The following is a 22,858-nucleotide window of genomic DNA, read 5'->3' on the forward strand; positions in this document are numbered from 1 at the left end:
TTGAAAGATCCATCTATGGTCATGTTTCAGATTCCTCACAGAGTCGACAAAATTCATGATGTCAGAGTTCAGTCTTCCTTTTTTTTTTTTCCTTTCTTTCTTTAACAACGGCAATTCAGTTCATGTCCAGAAAGCTAGATTTTGGTCTCGCACAATATACTACATGATTGCAATCAAATGGTACACTACCGTTCAAAAGTTTGGGGTCACCCAGACAATTTTGTTTTTTCCATGAAAAGTCACACTTTTTTATTTCCCACCATAAGTTGTAAAATGAATAGAAAATATAGTCAAGACATTTTTCTGGCCATTTTGAGCATTTAATCGACCCCACAAATGTGATGCTCCAGAAACTCAATCTGCTCAAAGGAAGGTCAGTTTTATAGCTTCTCTAAAGAGCTCAACTGTTTTCAGCTGTGCTAACATGATTGTACAAGGGTTTTCTAATCCTCCATTAGCCTTCTGAGGCAATGAGCAAACACATTGTACCATTAGAACACTGGAGTGAGAGTTGCTGGAAATGGGCCTCTATACACCTATGGAGATATTGCACCAAAAACCAGCAGCTAGAATAGTCATTTAGCACATTAGCAATGTATAGAGTGCATTTCTGATTAGTTTAAAGTGATCTTCATTGAAAAGAACAGTGCTTTTCTTTCAAAAATAAGGACATTTCAAAGTGACCCCAAACTTTTGAACGGTAGTGTAGTTCAAATGATACTTGACGAATGGATTACTGTTTGCTTTATTGAGCATTTTTCATTGTTATACAGAGAAAGACTGGGCTCCGACCTTCTGGTTGAAACCTCAAGAAACCCTGATTGTCCTAAAGTTAGTAAATAAACAGAATATTGAGGCTCAAGTTATTCAGATCTGTCTTAATGAAATCATATGATATGACACAGATGTGGTGTTTTTCCATCATCTCTAACAGGTGGCAGCAGTGAGTACGATAGTAAATAAGGGCACGTCATTAAAGGCATACGTATTCAGGAACTACAACTTGCCAGTAGGCGTGCGTTCGCACTACAGAGGCGGCTGCCAGCACAAGCTCTGGGAGGCCATCCGAGCTTCCTCAGCTGCTCCTGGGTACTTCCAGGAGTTTGCACTGGGCACTGACTTGCATCAGGTTTGATCCACAATCTCATCTAGTTTTCTTGATATGCGTTGTATTTTTCAATTTGTAATTTTTGTTCACAAATATGTGCATCTCTTTGCATTAAAGGCAGAGCTTTTAATGAAATTATATTTTAGTATAGCTTTATTTAATATCTAATGTAGGGTGGCACAGCAGTGCAGTGTCGCCTCACAGCAAGAAAGTTCTGGGTTTGACCCTCATGGCCAACTGAGGCCTTTCTGTGTGGAGTTTTCATGTTCTCCCGGTGCCTGTGTGGGTTTCCTCAGGGTGCTCCGGTTTCCTCCCACAGTCCAAAGACATGCAGATGAGGTCAACAGGCTATACTAAATCGTCAAAGGTGTGCGTGTGAATGGTTGTTCAACTCTGTGTTAACCTTGGGATAAATTGGTGTCCTGCCCAGGGTGTACCCCGCCTCTCACCCAAAGTCTGCTGGGATTGGCTCCAGCTGTCCCCACAACCCTGACGGATAAGCGATATAGATAATGGATGGATGGATGGATGGATGGGTTTCTTTAATAGCTAATATAACAACACTGTTTTGTTACCGCGCCTGGGACAGAGTCCACCACGGGGCGAAGTATTGTTTTCGGTGGGGTTTCTTTGTTAGCAACATTACGGGAAAATGGGTAGACCAATCTTCATGAAACTTTCAGGATAGATGGGCATTGATCTCAAATAGAACATCCAACATTTTCAGGGTCATCCGGTCAAGGTCACCAAAAAGATAAAAAAAATTTTCACGATATCATCCTTCATATTTACTTCAAACCAAATCCAAAATGTTCATCTTTCAATTCTGCTTCCATTGACATGCTACATGATAGGGTATCTCTTGTAGTTTTCTTAGCGCTTGGGGGTCAAATGTCAGGGGTCAAGGTCACAGGTTTTCAGAGGCTCATAACTGGGAAACGGTTCAAGATAGAGATACTTGATATTATCGACATATAGGAAGTCCTATATGGGCTTTCATTTGGCACCATGATCTTTGACCTTGAGTGACCTTGAACGTTCATACTCAGGGTCACGGATTTTCAGAGGCTCATAACTGTGAAACGGTTCAAGATAGATACTTAATATTATTGACATGAGTCATATGTGGGCTCTCATTTGGCACCATGAGTGACCTTGAAAGGTCAAACTCAAGGTCACAGGTTTTCAGAGGCTCATAACTGTAAAATGGTTAATGATAGACAGATGTTTACCATTATCAACATATAAGAAGTCCCATATGGGCTTTCAGTTGCCACCATGACCTTTGACCTTGAATGACTTTGAAATGTCAAACTCAAGGCCATAGATTTTCATAGGACTAGAACCTGACCGCTGATGATTGAGAAATATTACCATTATCAACATATAGATAGTTCCATATGGGCTTTCATTTAGCACCATGAATGGTGACCTTGAAATGTCAAACTGAAGGTCACGGATTAGGCCAGACTGCTGGGCAAGGTTTCTATTGCCTGGCAACACTTGTTTACAGTGACTTTCTGTTCTTAGGAGTATAGTGTTCTGTACATTTAATAAAACGATAAGATAAATTACACTTACCAGCCATGTATTAAATAAAAACTGCTGTCATTCTTATTTATTATTTTTTTATTCCCTGCTGGCCGAAAGGCCCGAAGGGGGATTATGTCGTGGCCATGTCCGTCCATCCTGGGAAGGGTACTCACCTTCTGAAATCAACTCCTCTCACAACTTTTGGAGGAATTTCATGAAACTTGACAGGATTCTTTGTTATATATCAGTAATGCGCATATTGCAATTTCGTTCAATTCAGTCGCATTTTACCAGAGTTATGGCCCTTGGTTACCAAACTTGTACTTTGACAATTTCATGAGCGTGTATTAAGGACTTATAGTTGCCAGCGGGGGATATTGTGCTCTCAGAGCACTCTTGTTCCTTCATGGGACTGACTGACCTTTAACATTTTCTCAGTAATGAAAATTGTGAGTGTGGAAGAGTTAAATATACTAATGCCATTGATTTTAATTAAATATTCACATCAACACTCAAGTTCAAGTCAAAGTCCCTCCTGCGCCAGGGCCTGGTCTTCCCAGGCAGTCTCCTGTCCCAGGACTAACCAGCTCTTGAGGCATATGGGTGCGGCCTCAAATCACCATGTCAGTAGCCCTTGGCCTCTTGCCTATTCACCTAGGGTTACAGTGGGGGGGCTAGTCCTCTGGTAACCATGAGAGTTTGACTCCCCACTCGCCTTGCCAGGTGGCAGTAGGTGCCATTTTTATGATGGTCTTTGGTATGACCTGACCTGCGAGTAGAACTCAGAATCTCCCAGTCGAGAGGCAGACACACTAACCACTAGGCCAGCCCACAGTAACACCCAAGTTCACCTTTCCTATAATTTCAAATGTGACAAAATGTGTTAACTTCACTGTGGGTGTCCTTCACTGAGTTGAATCACACTAGCATGTTAGGAAATAAACAGGGGAAGGAAAAAAAAAAACCTGTCAAATGAAAGTTGAAAAGCATCATGGCAGTGCCCAGTAGCTTTTCTCTAAAGCCTCAGGGGATTCTCCTGAAGTCAAGTCAAGTTTATTTCTATAGTGTTTTTAACAATAGACATTGTCGCAAAGCAGCTTTACAGAATTTGAATGACTAAACATGAGCTAATTTTATCCCTAATGAGCAAGCCTGTGGCGACGGTGGCAAGGAAAAACTCCCTCAGACGACATGAGGAAGAAACCTCGAGAGGAACCAGACTCAAAAGGGAACCCATCCTCATTTAGGCAACAACAGACAACATGACTATAACATTAACAGTTTTAACATGAAGTCAGTTTTGTTGATGTTGTAACTCTTCATTGATGGAAACTTGAGTACAAAACTGTTCATGACAACTGCAGTCCTAAAGTTAGCAAGTCACCTGTAGTCCTCAGCCATAAAAGCATTACTGTAGGGGCGTCATGGCTCAGGTGGATAAGGCACCATACCATAAATCCGGGGACCCGGGTTCAATTCCGACCCGAGGTCGTTTCCTGATCCCTCCCCGTCTCTCTCTCCTGCTCATTTCCTGTCTCTACACTGTCCTATCCAATAAAGGTGAAAAAAGCCCCCCAAAAAATCTTAAAAAAAAAAAAAAGCATTACTGTAAGTGTCCAGAGCATCTTCCAAGTGCGACTTTCAACTGTCCACATGGGGCTGTCCTCCACAGGAGCAATGTGATGAGACTCCAACCAGACGTAGGGCATCAGGATGGATCACGCAGGTCCGAGGAGCAGAAAAGGTCAGCATCGCGATCTCAGGATTGACATGTAACTCAGAGGGACAGATATTGGGGGGGTGGAGAAAACACAGGTTGTTAGGTATGCCCAATGTCACCTGAATACTCTGACTGGTGAAAGCCACACCAGTGCTCACTCATCATATATGATGAACATGGCTCATTTTGTTTAGCATTTACTGCTTCCCTTTACTAATGTCCATTTGTTGCTGGTCCTTTTTGTCGTGTCGGCATGTGCAGGGAATGGTCAGGACATGACTACGGAAGGGAGATGGACAGAGTGGAAGAGACTTGCAGACATGAATTAGCCAAAAACAGCGAGCCACTCAGAGACCATCACTAGCACTACTTCCATTCCATTATGAGTTAGGAGGCTGCGAGAAAAACTTAATGGACAGAAAAGCTCTCTCATCTATAGTTGTATTAAGGATTGTGCTGTCTTTGACAAACAGCATCTTTAGTATAATCTTGGCCTGTTACAGGACATGTGACCCAAGGACACGACCTGTGCTTTTATGTCAAGAGCATGTTTATAAAATTTTGACGTTTTGCGTTGTTAGTTTTTATATTCACCATCTGATTTAAACAAACTAGAGACCTGTGCAGGTCTGTGCTCAGCCTTTTACGCTGACGCCAGGATTTGAACCGATGTTGCAAAATGTGCGCCTTTCCTGGACAGCATTCTAGCCCTCTCAGCCACAGAGGATTACATCGCAAACTGAGGTTATATAACATGGCACTTACATGGTCAATACACAGTGGCGCCACACTGCATCTGTGGAATCGCGACCTGAGGCTGGCACACCAATTACATTCTTAAACACACTCGAACTTGGTTAAACATGCACATACAGACAGGTGCCTCTGTAGGCTTCAGCCAAAAGGCTGAGCCCAAAAGGGTTACTCTGTTATTACTCCTCTATCTGCTCTTGGGGTAAATTGTCACTGAACAGGTGTTGTAGCTGAGCTCTGTGTGTTTAATTGGAACATGTGGGACTGATCTCTGCAGAGTAGGGTTTTCCTCCTTGGATGATGGATATATATTAATGACACACACACACACACGTATATAGGGCGGCATGGTGGTGTAGTGGTTAGCGCTGTCGCCTCACAGCAAGAAGGTCCGGGTTCGAGCTCCGTGGCCGGCGAGGGCCTTTCTGTGTGGAGTTTGCATGTTCTCCCCGTGTCCACGTGGGTTTCCTCCGGGTGCTCCGGTTTCCCCCACAGTCCAAAGACATGCAGGTTAGGTTAACTGGTGACTCTAAATTGAGCGTAGGTGTGAATGTGAGTGTGAATGGTTGTCTGTGTCTATGTGTCAGCCCTGTGATGACCTGGCGACTTGTCCAGGGTGTACCCCGCCTTTCGCCCGTAGTCAGCTGGGATAGGCTCCAGCTTGCCTGCGACCCTGTAGAACAGGATAAAGCGGCTAGAGATAATGATATATATATATATATATATATATATATATATATATATATATTAGAGGGAGAGACTTTGAAAAAGTGGAGCACATTCGTGAGCTGGACATTTTTCTAATCTGAGTTTGAACCCCAAGACTCCTGAAAGAAGCAGCTAATGCAAGAAGTAGTTTTAGTCAAGGAGTCCACTATAGATAATCCAAATTATTCTATCCACATTCACTGGATATGAGCAGTTGTGTGCTCTGATTGGCTCCTCTACTAGTAGGCTATCAGCTCATATACCATGAGTAGAGAAAAACCAAATGGCGGAGCGTGTTGCTGAACCAACCGAGGACGAAATAAAAACTCTACTCGAAAACAAAACCCCAAAAAGCAACAAAATATGAAATGAAAGTATTTGATGGTAAGAACCTATCTTTTATTTTTCTATTATTATTATTATTATTATTATAGCATTTTTCACAAATTGCTCCTGTCATTTCGCCAGCTTGTTTACATTCGAAGCGGAAATAATTTGTTCGGACGTTTTGTATAAAGATTTTATCAAATTTGCAAAAAATAAAAATGCTCTGTTTCTCAAAATCCAGTGAATATGAATAGAATAAAACCGTTATTCCACTCACTCTCATCGTACATGGCTTATAGTCGACTCGGTGTTATAATGCCTCGTTGGCTATCAGCTCATGTTTCGTGGAATAATTGTTAAATATTATTGCTAATTTATTTATTAATTAGTGGTCATATTCAGAGTTGTGTTAAGCACATCTAACGAGGATTTGATAGTAAAATTGCGTATATTGATTTTCAGATCTCTGATCATCTGCTGTCCAGAAGTTGAGAGTTATGGACATGAGACAGAGTTTGGGTAAAACAGAAATGTGTCTGAGACTCCGTCCACACGTAGCCGGGTATCTGCTAAATCAAAGATATATTTTTCTACGTTTTGGCCTGTCATCCACATGAAAACACATCAAAAACGAATATTTAAAAAAACTCCGGGCAAAATGAAGACTTTTGAAAACTCCGTGTATGCCTTTTCGTGTAGACAGAGGTAACCAGAGTTTTGCGTTTTAGAACGTCACAATCTACGCCAAAAAAATGACAACAAATCTGCCCTTACATCAAACGTGCGACCTTTGTTTACTGCAGAAGCCAGATTAAGCATGGACAGAGTAATGGATCGGAGTAGTGCCTTGAAAGCGTTAATTATTGTGCAGGTGCTATTTACATGTTTAATTTTAGAAGCCCAACTACTGACAAGATTCCAAATCAACATTTTCTTGCGTCTTTTGAAGTTTATACTCCAAAATTGTGTTTAGAAGCAATTCTGTCTCCGAGTCTGTCCAGACGAACGAGCTTGGCGCCATGTTTTATGTTTAGGCGGAAGTGACGCCAACGGAGGGCTATTCTGATGTGATTAGGGGGTAGGATTTGGGGAAATAATGCCATCTACAGGTTTGGAATGCTTATGAATGTGATTGAAAACGCAGATGTTCGGTTATGTGTGGAAGGGATTTTTTTCGAAGACGAGGTGGTGTGGATAAAACATTTTTATAAACGGAGGGGGGGAAAATGTTCGGTTTTAAAAATACCCGGCTACATGTGTACATGGCCTCAGTTACGTGTGATTCTGAACTTAAATGCATTTTTCTTGAAAGATATTGACTCGGGTGAGGAGCAGTATAAATCCAGTTCCATTGTTTGACAGTTTGATGTAACGACGTGTCACAGTGAAATTTGTGTTTTCTTCTGGAAACGCTATAATAAATACTAAAAAAAATAAAATAAAAAACCCACTATGAAATGACATTTGCAGCCAATATTCAATACACAAACATGACCCTGTTCAGTAATTAAAAGTATCATCCATTTAAGGTTTGTGAAAAAAAAAAAGTCGTCCCCCCACCTCGCGCACACTGGAGGAGACATTTCTTATCTTAGAGATTTTTTTTTTTTTAATAGATAATTATGAATTAGGTGGCACGGTGGTGTAGTGGTTAGCGCTGTCGCCTCACAGCAAGAAGGTCCGGGTTCAAGCCCCATGGCCGGCGAGGGCCTTTCTGTGCGGAGTTTGCATGTTCTCCCCGTGTCCGCGTGGGTTTCCTCCGGGTGCTCCGGTTTCCCCCACAGTCCAAAGACATGCAGGTTAGGTTAACTGGTGACTCTAAATTGAGCGTAGGTGTGAATGTGAGTGTGAATGGTTGTCTGTGTCTATGTGTCAGCCCTGTGATGACCTGGCGACTTGTCCAGGGTGTACCCCGCCTTTCGCCCGTAGTCAGCTGGGATAGGCTCCAGCTTGCCTGCGACCCTGTAGAACAGGATAAAGCGGCTAGAGATAATGAGATGAGATGAGATTTTTCATCGTGTTACATTTGACTGCAAACTGGAAAAATGCAATTTCCTTCTTCAGTCTGCATTTTCTGTTCTTAATTTTTTTTTTTTCATGCTTAAATGAAAATAGTGCAGTTCAGAGCTGCTTGGAGTACAGGCACAGAAACACTCGCACCAGAATCTTCGTGGCATTGCTATTGATGTGCTATGTTTAAACCAGACCGCTGCTTTTAAATGTCGCCTTTCCATAGTTCCCACAATATGTGCATAAACACACAATGCTCCTTTTTCCTCTTGCTGGTATTGCTGGTGCCAGGACCCTTACAAGCGCTCTTAGATGGTGTCAGATGGTATTGAGTGCCCTATTATTCCAATGACGGCCTCCTTCTTAAACCCGAAGTTTAACTCCGAGGTGCAGACACTGATGGACCCCGCTGTTCTCTGTTTACCGCTTTTCGAAAGCAGCTGACTGTTTTTCAGCACAGTAAAAGCTCTGAGGTGACGCTGTGTCTCATATGGCGCCCTCTTATTTTTCCATTGACGCCCACAGAGCGATCTGCTTCCTTCCAATCATGGTATAATAAGCAACTTGTCTTGCCATTACTGGCCATGTCATATCTTCAACTCCACATAATAGATGTGAAGATTATTTAAATGTATGCATTTTATTTATACCACAGTGAGCGTGAATTGTTGAGTCTAAATAGATGATTATAAACAGTCGATTTATAGTGATGCACATGTTCTAATCCCTTACTGTTTCTGTAATAACAGCTTATAAACAGGGACTTCATTGGTGGACGCGCTACATAATATACCGTACTGTGCAAAAGTCTTAGGCACCCTATTTTTATTAATTTAAATTTTTTTTTCCAATACAAACTTTGTTATAGATTTCTAGTTTATGACTTCTACATTATCAAGTCAGTACAAAAAAATTTTAGAGTCCAAACGTTCATTTTCCAGCACAAAATTAAATGTTACATGAAAAGAAGTTTGTATCGGAGCAGCATATTACATAAGAGACCAATTTTCCGATTAAAAAAGAAAGCAGAATGAAGGCTGCTGGGTTTTGGTGCAAAATGAAGATGCAAGTGTGACAGTCAAAGGCTACGTTCACACTGCAGGCTGAAGTGACTCAAATCCGATCTTTTCGCCCATATGTGACCTGTATCCGATCTTTTATTGACAATATGAACGACACAGATCCGATTATTTTCAAATCCGACCCAGGCCGTTTGGATATGTGGTCCTAATTCCGATTCCTATCCGCTCTTTTCATATGCGACTTCAGTCTGAACTGCCAGGTCGCATTCATCCGACTTGCACGTCATCAACAAGCCACAAACGTCACTATTCTGCGCTGAAGTAGGCGGCGGGTCTCTCAAAAAGTTACAACAAGTCGCATAATCACGGGCGCAGATAGAGGGGGGGACTCGTCCCACCCAGATTTAAATTCACCTCGTTCGGTCCCCCCCACTTATCGGGAGGAAAAAACGTCTATGCTGTCTTTCTTTGCATAAGGCAAACCTCACGGAAAAATCAAAAGACTAATTGCCATTCGGTTTATTGAGGTGCATAGCAGTACATACATAGTTGCAACAACTCACATAAAACAAAACAAAGACTGGTATTCGGTTGGTTGAGCTGCGCAGACTGCACAGGTTGCGAGCTCGAGCTTGGTTGCTATGGTAACCCACAACAAGTTTGACAGGCATATCGGGGTTGGGGTTGGTTTGCTGGCAGCTTTGTCCCCCCCAGTTCAAAAAACGTATCTGCGCCCCTGCGCATGACATCAATGCGAGGGACGCTTCGGGCTGTGAAGGTTCTGAATCTTCTCAATGGAGGGACGCAGAGGTTAGGGAGCTGATTTCCATTTGGGGGGATACAGCTATTCAAGCTAGATTGGATGGGTCATACCGCAACCGGGCGGTTTTACTTCCGTAAACACTGGCCATGCTCACTGCGTGTGACGTCATCGTATCCTGCAATGTGCATGCGGAACACTTTTAGGTCGCTTTTCGTTCATACTGAGGATCACATACAAGTCGCATATATTTGTTAATGTGAACGACCTCACAAAAAAATCGGATTTCACAAAAAAATCGGAATTGAGCATTAAGCCTTGCAGTGTGACCGTAGCGAAAGTGTCCAGAAGAACTGTGGCTGGTTCTGTAAGATGCTCAGTAAAACCTACAGCTCATTTCCGCATCAAACTGCACTCACTGTAGCTGAGAATTACGGTATTTTTTTTTTTTTTTTTTTAAGCAGAGAGTCGTCTCACACCAGATGTTGACTTTGTTTCGTTTATTTTTTTGTGATCAACATTTTTCTTTTTTTTGGTAGATTAGATAATTCAAACAGACATTGTAATCTGTAAATGTAAAATAACACAGTACAGTATATCAACTGTCATTGGACAACACTAAAGACAAGACAAGAAAAAAAAAACACAAAACATTCCCCTTTTACAAAACACAAAATTAAAATAAAATACGACTAATAATAATAGACAAAAATTAATCAAGGGTCTTGGTTTCTTTTAAGAGGTCTTGAATAGATCTAGTCATGCTTGACCATGCCTGTACAGTTCTTGGTTTGGCCTTGTTGAGGCGCGCAGTTGTGCGCTCCAGAGAGGTTACGTGCTGGTATGAAGTGAGCCAGTATTCTTTCAGGGGTAGAGTGGGGAGATACCAGTGTTTTAAAATTGCCTTTTTTGCGGGTGTGAATCCTGCCAGCAGTAATCTACACTGGTTCAGAGTGAGAGATAGCTGAGAGTCATCATTAAGAAGGCAAAGACCTGGGTCGGGCTGTATGTTAATATCTAGCAACTCTGATAAGGAGAGTATTTCAGTCCAAAATTGCTTAATTGGGGTGCACTCCCAAAACATGTGCATCGTTGTACCAACTGCTCGATCTGGACACGGAGTGCACTCAGGACTAGATATTATTTTCATTTGAAAACGCTTTAAAGGGGTGGCATAAGCTCTATGTACAGGTGTGCAAACGGCGCACTTTTCGGTGCATTCCGCTTTTTCCCCGGCATTTTGGGCGACTTGTGTAATTCGTGCAGATCCGAAGAGTTTTTTTTTTGGGGGGGGGGTTTGCTCTCCGGTAATCCACTCTGGTAGTAATGATAGACCCGAGTACTGTGCAGACCATACAACATTTGGTTCCCCCTGGTGGATATATGGAACCATTGACAGTAAGATTGACAGTGTAGCTGCTGGCTGCTATTATAATATTCAACAGCGTTCCATTACAAACTGCTAGCTGCTACACTGTCAGTGGATGGAACCGATGGCTGGGCAACCTGGTTGCTAAGGAACGTGACTCCCGGGCTTTTCCTCAGATAGGTGTGTTCATTTATCAACTTGCTGAATTTCATCTACTAGTGTGTATTTCTTTGGAGCCTCGGTGACTGGGAGTAAACGATCAGCGTTTTAAGTGGAAGTCATTTACTCGTCTACAATCAAAGCGCAAGTGTTAAAATAATTGTGCATATATACACTTTTCTCTCGTAACCTAGCCTCCTTCATCTAACCATATTAGCCATGACCTATCCTTGGGGTAAAAAACGCCTGAAAAACGTAATGTTATTTGAGGAGTTGCATGATGACTGTATATGTTCTCAATGTAGTGTCTACATGGGTTAATGACTATTGTTTTTGTTCCTAGATAATATTTAAGTGCCGTAATACCGTTCTATACGTGCAAGAATTGGTCTTATTAAAGCTTGTGGCTGTCTGGCTTAGTTAAAATGCTAACCGTTAGCACCCGACTAGCTGCTATTTTAGAACATCGAGTGATCAAATGGTAATGTGTAACCCATGTGTGTGTTATGAGTTCGTGGTGCATACATCCAAGGCACTACACAAACTTCAGGAAGTGGCAAAGAAAAGTAAGAAAAAGGAGTAAAGATGGACTGACTTTGGGGTGGGGAACTGAAGATGGATTGGGAACTGAATTAATAAATAATAGTAATTAATAAATGTTCTGTTTTGTTGAAACTGTTGTCTGACTGATATTTTGTGTGTGTGTGTGTGGGGGGGAGTCCGCGTCGCCGCGCTACCTCACTCTTTTTTGACCATGGTTGTGTTTGCATCCCTGTATGTATCAGTTTGAAGTGTATAAGTTGGTGAGCCAAATTCTTTGAGTCGCATACGTTTTCCCATTCTGGTATTACACCAAAAGAGTTTAGTTCTGGCGGCACGGTGGTGTAGTGGTTAGCGCTGTCGCCTCACAGCAAGAAGGTCCGGGTTCGAGCCCCGTGGCCGGCGAGGGCCTTTCTGTGCGGAGTTTGCATGTTGTCCACGTGGGTTTCCTCCGGGTGCTCTGGTTTCCCCCACAGTCCAAAGACATGCAGGTTAGGTTAACTAGTGACTCTAAATTGACCATAGGTGTGAATGGTTGTCTGTGTCTATGTGTCAGCCCTGTGATGACCTGGCGACTTGTCCAGGGTGTACCCCGCCTTTCGCCCGTAGTCAGCTGGGATAGGCTCCAGCTTGCCTGCGACCCTGTAGAACAGGATAAAGCGGCTACAGATAATGAGATGAGTTTAGTTCTTGTTCCCATATGTTTTCCACAGCTAAGTTTTTGGATGTATGAGTAATTAAAGCATTATAGATATTGGTTACTGTCCCTCTTGAGTACTGAATAGGACTTATCCACTTCTCCATAGGATGTTCAGGGATTGGTTTGTCCCAGGGTACCCCATACGCCTTCATGGCTGATCTTAGTCTAAGATACAGGAAGTACAAAGTACCTGGCAAATTGAGGTCAGTTTTTATGTCTAGAAAGGTGCACAGGACTTTGTCATCAAATAGATCACCAAAGATAGCGACCCCTTTTTGAGACCACTGAGGGAACACAAAGGGTGTCCCGCCTGACTGGAAGTGGTAGTTGTTCCATAATGGTGACGTTTTATGAAGCAGACATGTTATATCTAATGCTTTCTCAGTTTTTCTCCATACATTAAGTGAATTAGTTATAATGCTTCCATAATGTTGCTGTACATGTTTGAGTTCTATTCCTGTGTAAGGCAAGTCTTGTAGTCTGTGTGGTTTGACTCTGTCTGCCTCGATAGCCCTCCATGGAACTTGGGAATCTGGGCGTCTCCATACTTGTAAAGGTCTAATTTGGAAGGCATGGTAGTAAAAATTTAGGTTTGGTACAAAGCTTGCAAAGATTCCAAGCATGAGAGTGTCTTCAGGGTTGAGGAGGTTATGCTTTCTGGTCTCTCTGTAAAAGAGAGAGAGGGAGGAAAAGGACATGCTAGTGAGAGAACAACGGTTTATCACAGCTACTGTCTTAGTGATGACGGACTTGTCTTGTGAACGTTTCAAAACAGTATATGCAACTCTGAATTGTCAAAATGTGCAATGTGTCATTGATTGGAATAAATTAAACATTATAATTGTTGGCGAATGATTGTGGTAGAAGTTGAATACCACACTTCAGACCATGTGGTTATGTGAAAAGAATCGATGTTGGTAACAGGCTTGTAGTACTCGAGTCCAGTATTCAAGTAGAACTCGTGACTTGACTTGGACTCGTGCATTAACTGCATTCGGACTCGTAAGTTGGAGACGAGGGCTTGGATTTTGTTATTTTTTGTAACGTGCCATAATAATTTGGCATAAGCTATTTAGATCTACGTTAATTTTTGTACTAATTTCGTGCAGGAGTGTCACACCTGCGTGCCTTGGCGCATGTATCAGATACTCTTGGGTACTCTTTGGACAGCGTGCGCGCGCATACTGTAAACGACTCGCACCTGCACAGCATTAAGCCGCAATCAGCGCGCCGATATAAAAACTGAAAACGCACTTACTTTGCGAAGTATTGAGTTGCATTGCTGACACATTACTGAGCCGTTACTGGGCGGCACGGTGGTGTAGTGGTTAGCACGGTCGCCTCACAGCAAGAAGGTTCTGGGTTTGAACCCAGCGGCCGGCGAGGGCCTTTCTATGTGGAGTTTGCATGTTCTCCCTGTGTCTGTGTGGGTTTGCTCCGGTTTCCCCTACAGTTCAAAGACACGCGGTGAGGTTAATATGGGACGGCCTTGGGCTGAGGTGCCCTTGAGCGAGGCACCGAACTCCCAACTGCTCCCTGGGTGCTGTTAGCATGGCTGCCCACTGCTCTGGGTGTGCGTGTGTGCATGTGTGCATTCACTGCTTCAGATGGGTTAAATGCAGAGAGGAAATTTGACAAGTGTGTGATGAATAAAGTTGTGCTTTCTTTCTTTCTTTCTTTCTTTCTTTCTTTCCTTGTTTGGTTTTCCTGTTTCTCATCTTTGATTCTGCCGGGTCTACGATAGCCTGTTTGTGCCTCGCTCAACCTATTGCCTGTTTCACTATTTTATGATTTTGCCTGCCGTTCTGGATTGTTTACCTGTCTTCACCTGTAGTAATAAACACACCTTCTGCACTTACTTCCACCTCCCAACCATCTCTGACCGAATACTTCGCACTCCCTGACAAAAAGAAGCACATTCACCTGTTCATACGTCATGTTCAGGAACAAACTCCTGTTGCTGGCACTAAAACAGCCACCGTCAAATGGTGCGGATGGAGTCTTGTTTCTAACTGCACGGCCTGTCGTGTGTTATTCCTTACATAATTAAGAGTCTGACAGCTGAAATGTAATCGAGTTAACACTGTTAACACTGAGCCCACTTCCTTGTAAACTGTCCTACCAATCAGAGAATGAAAGACTCTTCACCTTTCAAGCAGATTGACATTGGCAACTTGTCATCTTCCCCCACAATTCTGCATCATTTACATATGCAAGCTTTATTCCATGACCGACCCAGAGGCAGGAAGTTGTTTCTGAATGCCCAAGCATGGCATCTTTTCAGCAGTTGCCATGGACTCTGCCATGGTGGCATCCAGGCATGAAGGCTGTTGGATTGTTTGTGAGCGCCCTCGCACAGCTGAAAGGCGTTCGAGGCAGAATTTAGAAAGCGCCCAGGAGAAGTGAAAATGGAGCCTCACCTCTGCTCTCAGCCTTTAGCTTCAAGTTATCTGGAAACAGACACAGGATGCCTGATGATCATGTGAGGCAGAAGGACTGGAAAGTTCTGGTCCAGTTCAACCATTTTGAGTTGTTATTGGCTTAGCTGTTAAAGTGGGTGCATTCTGAGATTGTCGTACTGGCACCGTATTTTCCTTTAGATCCTCATTGAACACTGGATGCTGGAAGGCTCATGGCTGCCAGGTGAATGTTTACTGAGCTAAAACACACCCACAGTGCAGCTTGATTGCTCTGGTACGACGCCCGTAGAGATTAGACATGTTTGTTGAGTATATCGACTGCCTAAGGGCATGGTGAAAACTTCTAACCCAGATGATTCCTGCCTCGCAAAAAAAGGAGACGAAAGGATTTATTTAAGACAGCCATGTTTTCAATGTCCTCTTATTCTTGATGTTTCTTTCACCCACACTGAGTGATTTATGAGCATTTATAATGCATGAATCTCAAAGGAAAATCTGCTTCAGCATCTTATTTTATTTTTGTTTGTGGTTTATGGGGTGCGTTTTATATAAAGAGCGAGCGAGTTAATTGGTCATTTGCAATTCGATAGGGTGAAATGAATCCTTTCTTTAATGCGATTGTATTTTATGCCATCATAAAAACATTGCCAGTGCTAATTTATAATTGATTCCAAGAGGTTTATGTGCGCGTTCCAGTCTTCTGTGGTCTAGCTTCATTTCCCGGTTGGGTCTTAGCCTGAGGATAAGGTCTGCCTTACCCAGATGGGACCTTCTTGTCTCACGTTTTATGACGACAACTTGAACCTCGTTTGAAACCTCCGCCTCTTCAGGTCAAAGGTTATAATGGAGAACTAGTCAGAGTAATTGCATAATGTTGCGTGTGATGACCTTTTGCCCCAAGCAATCAAGTGAGAGTCATGGCTGTCCATCATACTAAAGCTTTAGTGCTTTATTTCCTAGTTTGCCTGGAAGGCGATGATGTTGACCCTTCGATTGAATTTTCAAACAAACGCACATACTTACTGTATGCGTTTATGTTCCTTCTAATTACTGGGACATGCTAGATTACACTACAGGAGCATGGGAATGAAGACACATTTTATAACCCATCAATAAAGGATGCATCAATATTATTTGTATTTAATGGTAAAGAATCCTAAGAATGTAAGGTCACAGGATATAGAGGAGCATTTCTGTTCTCATGCCTGGGGTGTACACGGTTCTTTTTCTTTAGCTTGAGGAGAAACCTTTTGTTTTATAGACTTTAAAGGGGAACTGAAGGCAATTTTTTTTTTTTTTTATTATCAAAATTCTATTAAATATAGGAATGCATTTTTGATAGCTATGTTGTCACTACTATAGCAAGTTATGAGTGTTTGAAATATGCTCTGTAATAGATCAGTCCATAAGTCAAAGCAATGGTCATAAATGAGATTCGTTGAGACCTGTGCGAGACATCGTAGGACGGAAGTAAAACGTACAGCGGAAATCAAAGCGACCAACATCTGCCAACGTTGTCAAAAGACGCGCGCGCCCTCTTTCGAATGCTGACGTAATCAAGCCGGAAGTTTTGTTTGTTTTGATAGCAATCAGGAAAGTTTGAAAAAAAGTAGGCAGTAATCGTCATTTAAACTCGTTTTTGTGCAATATTTCGTTTGGGAAACAGTTTTCAAAATGGCGGCACTGACACCTGGCTGACACTTCACGTTTCGAAGTCTCACACAAGTCTCGTGAAGATCGCGCGGATAAGCGACGCCTGCCGTGGACCAAACGAACTACATTCAACGCGGCTAAAAACCGAATAGGCCGATATGCATAATATTTAATTGCAATTAGTTGCCAATACGAGTCACGATATAAGGTTACTAAAACAAAAAATGTAATTGAATAACATGTTAATTAAGAAATAAAGCAAGTTTAAAAATGACCTCACTTTTCCTTTAAAGAAAGCAGAAATCGGCATCAAATCCTTCTGCTTGACTGTTTAATTATTCCTAACTCTTCATTAAGTTCTTTACGGCGAGCTGGGCTCGTGGTTAGTGTGGCCGCCTCTTGACCGGGAGATCATGAGTTCTACTTGCAGTTGGGTCAGACAAAAGACCATCATAAAAAATGGTACCTGCTGCCATCTGGTGAGACACGCTGCAATACAGATGTGAGTAGGGAGTCAAACTCTGGCGGTTACCAGAGGACTAGCCCCCCACTGTAACCCTATCTGTATAATAGGTTAGAGATTGAGGACTATAGAAACTGAGATTGGCACCGCACCCGTACGCCTCAAAGAGCTGTGTGTGTGTGTGTGTGTGTGTGTATATATAATATTATAAAATAAATTCTAACCACTTAAATATCTGTAGCTCTGAATCATCAGACACTAGCAGCATAACATTACTGTTTCTGCCAAGTCACTGGGAGATTGTTTGCTTAATGCTGTTGTCGTTGTCCGCACAGTCATAGTCGTATGCCTGGAAATGCTCTCTGTGCTGGTGTGGGTGAAGAGAGCACATCTGCAATTCCTCAAAGAGCCTCCTGTCCATAGACGAGAGAAAATTCAGAAGAAAAACAAATGCAGACATGCACTTATCAGATATAATGGTGCAAAAAAGAAAAGGAAGCATATTTTAAGAAGATGTGATTGATTTCCTTTGTGGTGGAGTGGATAGCAAATGTCGAAATAAATGTTAAGACGAGCAGAAGTTGAGAAATAATTGAGGCATTGAGGAAGTTAGAAAAGGGGAGTATCTTTACAGGAAGTGATAAGCATGCTATCTTGTTTAGTTTTGAGTGTGCTTGTGGCTGTTGTATGGTCTGGTGATGTGTTCATGAACTTGCTTGTGTGACCTGTAAAGCAAACAACGTGAGGATATACAAAAACCTCTCATGATTAAAAGAGAAGAAGAGCTCTGAAACCTCCCTGGCTGACCTTCGTTTGACGAGAGCTTACGTATATTCGAAAGAATAGCTCATGCAAACAGCTGATCGGTATCATCTTAATAGTAGCTCAACCAATAAATTATACATTAAACAATATAAAGCTGACATTTGCAGCCCCAAAGTCATGTAAACCACAGGCTTCCACACGATACAATATGATACGATTTCGATTCTTAATGCAACAATTTCAATATTTAAATAATATTGGCTGGCGTTGAATGATCTATCAGATATATTCCATTTAGCTAGCATGATATCATGCTAGCTGAATGGAATATATCTGATATACCATGAAAAAAGACTTATTATTATTATTATTATTATTATTATTATACACTCTTCCAGTTTTTCAGTATCCGTTGGTATGTTTTTCTCTTGTAAATATGCGTGAAGAATACCTAATGAAGTTTTGGTAGCCTTTCGGGTGTTTGACACGTCTTTCTCTTTCCCGGCAAACACAAATACTTCTGCGCATGCACAGCAGAAAACTCTCATTTGGATATTCGCATCAGCTCCAACGTATGACGTCATGTTGTCTTGATAACCATGCAATATCATAACCCATATCCAGCACTCATTTTCCATTGGGTAGAGTAACATAATACACGCAGGATAAGCGATATGCTAACAATATTGCGTGCTAGCAAACCAAATGAATGAAACCTGCTAGAAAGGAATCGAACACATGCTTTTATTCCATCGAAAAAGTGTCCTGTATGTATAATAATTGGTGATGCTGTTTAATCTGTGATTTATATGATTTGATGGGATTCAGTTTTGTAATCTCCATTCAATCTGGAGATTTAAGATTGTTGCCTTGATTCTTTTTCACCTTTGAAATTAATGCAACGATCCACCTTGTCTGATCATTATATCCCTACTCCGTGCTAGCTGTCCATTGTTTTTCTTTTTCAATGATGATACTGTCCGACTTCTTCACTGGCCTCCATCAGCCTCCAGAAGGAAGGATGGAGCCGGTGTGAGGAACTGGTAAAGATGTTGCACAATCCTCACTCTCCAATGTCTCTGTGGCAAGCAGGGGAGCAAAAAGATGGGGTCCAGCAGAGGGCTGCGCCACTAATTTTGGACTTCTTGTAGGAAGGAGGCGTGTTCTTTGGCCTCTGGGAACGCTGGAGCATTTTGATCGCTCAGCTTTCAACCAAAGTTCACCCCGGCACCATAGTGAGGCCTCTCCCCGGTAGTGGTGGGAGAGTGAAAGGAGCACACATTCATGAGGACAACTCTGTCTTTGCCAGTATACCCCTACAGCCACATACACTTTAATTTTTATTCTAATTGTGATTATTACATCCTTTCAGACAAATCACCTGAAAGCTTGCCATCCTGCTCAATTATATAATAGGGTTTACATTTGAAGTTCTTGATTTATTTATTGTTGGCACAGTTTTTTTTTTTTTTTCTTTCAAAAGTAGCTTCCTTTTGAAAGAATTGGTGTTTTTCCCCCCCCTTTCAATTAAACATCTCATCTCATTATCTGTAGCCGCTTTATCCTGTTCTACAGGGTCGCAGGCAAGCTGGAGCCTATCCCAGCTGACTATGGGCGAAAGGCGGGGTACACCCTGGACAAGTCGCCAGGTCATCACAGGGCTGACACATAGACACAGACAACCATTCACACTCACACTCACACCTACGGTCAATTTTTAGAGTCACCAGTTAACCTAACCTGCATGTCTTTGGACTGTGGGGGAAACCGGAGCACCCGGAGGAAACCCACGCGGACACGGGGAGAACATGCAAACGCCGCACAGAAAGGCCCTCGCCGGCCACGGGGCTCGAACCCGGACCTTCTTGCTGTGAGGTGACAGCGCTAACCACTACACCACCGTGCCGCCTCAGTTAAACATAAAATAAGTAATTAATACTGTTACTATATTTGCAGTTGTGGAAAAAGTATTATTATTATTTTTTTCCAACTATAGAAATACTTGCAATACTTCATAAATGTGTAATATTTTATTTTATAATGAGAATCTCTCGTGCAATAATTTATAATGTGACTCTCTCTGTGCAATAATTTTATATGTGCAATACCTCACTCCATAATGTGTAACACAACACATACACCTCAGGACTGTGCACCTTACCCCCCTTACACACTCCCCCCCCACGCTGTTTTGCACTGTTATTGAAGATGCTTTAATCTCATTGTACATGTGTATAGTGACAATAAAGGCATTCTATTCTATTCTAAATAACATGCAGCGATAGGTTTTCGGTTTCAGCTAAGAATGTCCATTTCAGTGCATCACCAAATATTTTGCAGTAGCAATATCAAAACTATCAGCTTTCGCAAAACTGCCAGTTAACTTCGAGGGCAATGGTTGGAATCAGTAAATCAGTCTTTGATATAATTTGGTAATGGAAGCACCTTCTTTTAGACTTTGATTAAAATGTGGCCCATTATACAACAGTTAGTTTTGGTCCACTAATTTGATTGGTTGATCAATGTGCTTAGATTTTCTATAACCACACTGGGACATTTCACTGTTTGTATTGCTCTGTTCATCTGTGTTTGCCAATTAAAATTCCACTTCCTTCGTTCAAAACCATTACTACAATAATCTTATTGACATCATCAGTGGGCATGATTGCTTACGGCCGAGTCCCAGCCATAGCGATGTTCAGTCGAACCACGCTCTCGCTCATTATAGTAGCTGTATGCAACAGTTTTAAGATCTTATTACTATTAAGTGATCTGTTTGCAGTAGTTTTTTCGTGCATTGGCTCTTGTTGTGTTTTGTGGCATCAACTTGTATTATAATAGCCGGCTCTTAATTCGATTTATATTTACTAACGCTAAAGCCTTTTTGTGTTGTTACCTCAGCTAAAAAAAAATGCTGTTTTTGTTTGCACAGTTCAAAAATATTGTTTTAACATTCTAATCAAATTATTATTCCATCAGAATCGAGTTTATTACCAAGTCCGTTCTCACATACAAGGAATTTGCTTTGGTGGTTGGTGCTTGAACAGTTAAGATAAAAGATTTTAAAAATGGACAAAAGTAGTAATATAAATAGAATTTTTTAAAAAAAGTAGGAATCTAAAATAGACATTCTGATCACCAACCACCACCAGAAATCGACCACCCAAATTTGTTTGTTGTTTAGTGAATTTGCTCCAAAGCCCAGGAGATAATAAGGAAAGTAACCCGAACTCTCGCTCTGCTTGATTTAAGGAAGGGTAAAATTAATCGTCCAGTTCCTGAAAGAAACTGACCTTCCCCCTGCCACATGCTGGGTATTTGACTGACAGCCCTTTTTTTTTTTTTTTTGTGTGTGTGTGTGTGTGTGCCATGATTCAGTCCAGCTTTCGATGTGTACATTTCCATTAAGCACATTATTATTTCAAACATCAGTCCACTTGGATTTAAATATAGCTCCATTAGAGTGAGAACATGGCGTTGGTCCAAATATGGATCTCGACAAACGAGTTAGAAAAAGCTTCAAAGGCGCCAAGAGCTCTAATGCCCATTGGTTGGTGTTCACGTCTGCCAGGAAGTGTGACAACCTTGTTTATCTCTCACTCTCCTCTGTTCTCTCTCAAGTCTCTGTTAACACACAGCTCAAATTGTTCTCCAATTTTCTTCTGTCTTGGGCATGTGTAGGTGCAATTGGTAATTAAGTAATCAATCTCATTAAATCAGTCTCATTAATTAATCTCATTAAATCACTCATGGAATCAGTCTCATTAAATAATACCTTTAATTTTGATGCTTAATAATAAATTATCAAGCAACTAAATTATGGTATATTCCAAATTATTATGATCACTTACCATATTACACAACCTATATGCACCTTGGAATTCTTTGAGGTTGGGTGACTTCAAGGAGTATGGAAGCAACACAGACACGGTTTAACAGAATAATTGAATTTATTATAACAAAGATAAATGAATAATGTCAGTTGAAATGTATACAAATATGATATATATACTTGATGAGCGTGTGTGTGTGTGCGTGCGTGTGTGTTTATCTGAGGTATGTGTGTCACCATGTGGAAAAGAATTAGCTCTGAGTTGCTAGCTAAGGCAAAGGAAGGCTAGCTAGCATGTGTTTGTGTGTGAGAGGCCTGGTGACCATGTGTTTCCAAGTAAAACAAGAGAGTTAGCTTTGGTTGCTAATTAGACAAAAGAATTAGCCGTATGTGGGAGGCCCAAGGATCCTACCTCGTGGAGTTAAGACAAAAGGTGTGTATGTGAGTGTGGAGGAGGGCCGCCACGTGTTCCCTTGAGACAATACACTTAGCCCTGGATGCTAATGGGACGAAAGAATTAGCCATAGGCTAATTTCACTAGCTTATAACAGTACTAAATCCACTGAAATCTTGATGCGGTCAAGATATGTGTAATAATGAAATTAAAGTGTTAGCCAGGAATAGAGAGAGAGCATGCAAAGCCTATCTATTAAACAATTGAGAGATTAAAACAAAATAGAACAATCAATTCAACACCGAGTGTCTACAGTGTACATAATTAAACCGTTCCTGAGTTTAAATTCACACTGCTTCATAAAACTAATTCCTAAGACTAGATTTTATGCCCCAAATGCCAAGTCTTACTTCAGTATCTCGCCCTTTTGTAGAAAGTAGAGAATTCTTGGAAAGGCTGAGTTTCATAGGAGCTCGTGGAAACTTCTGTAGGAAACAGAGAATTCTTGGTCCGACGCTTCGTAGCTCGTGGGAGGGAAAACTCTTTTTTTAAATAATGTGCACAGCGCTTTACTTTTTAGAGCCGATCGCTTCTAACATTAACTGCTTGGGCTGCAGTCCGT

The 22,858-nt window shown here is 41.6% G+C and overlaps 1 protein-coding gene across 2 annotated transcripts in view; it reads left to right on the forward strand.

Annotated features, from left to right (window-relative positions):
• Positions 1–22,858, forward strand: part of pnpla8 (patatin-like phospholipase domain containing 8) — a 51,518-nt gene that overhangs the window by 19,875 nt on the left and 8,785 nt on the right. For both annotated transcript variants that reach the window (XM_060914616.1, XM_060914617.1), the window contains exons 7-8: positions 774–831; positions 935–1,129. In XM_060914616.1, the coding sequence (XP_060770599.1) occupies positions 774–831; positions 935–1,129 (253 nt within the window). The remainder of the gene's footprint in view (positions 1–773; positions 832–934; positions 1,130–22,858) is intronic.

The sequence above is a fragment of the Neoarius graeffei genome, chromosome 2 (assembly GCF_027579695.1).
Source record: "Neoarius graeffei isolate fNeoGra1 chromosome 2, fNeoGra1.pri, whole genome shotgun sequence".
NCBI lineage: Eukaryota > Metazoa > Chordata > Actinopteri > Siluriformes > Ariidae > Neoarius > Neoarius graeffei.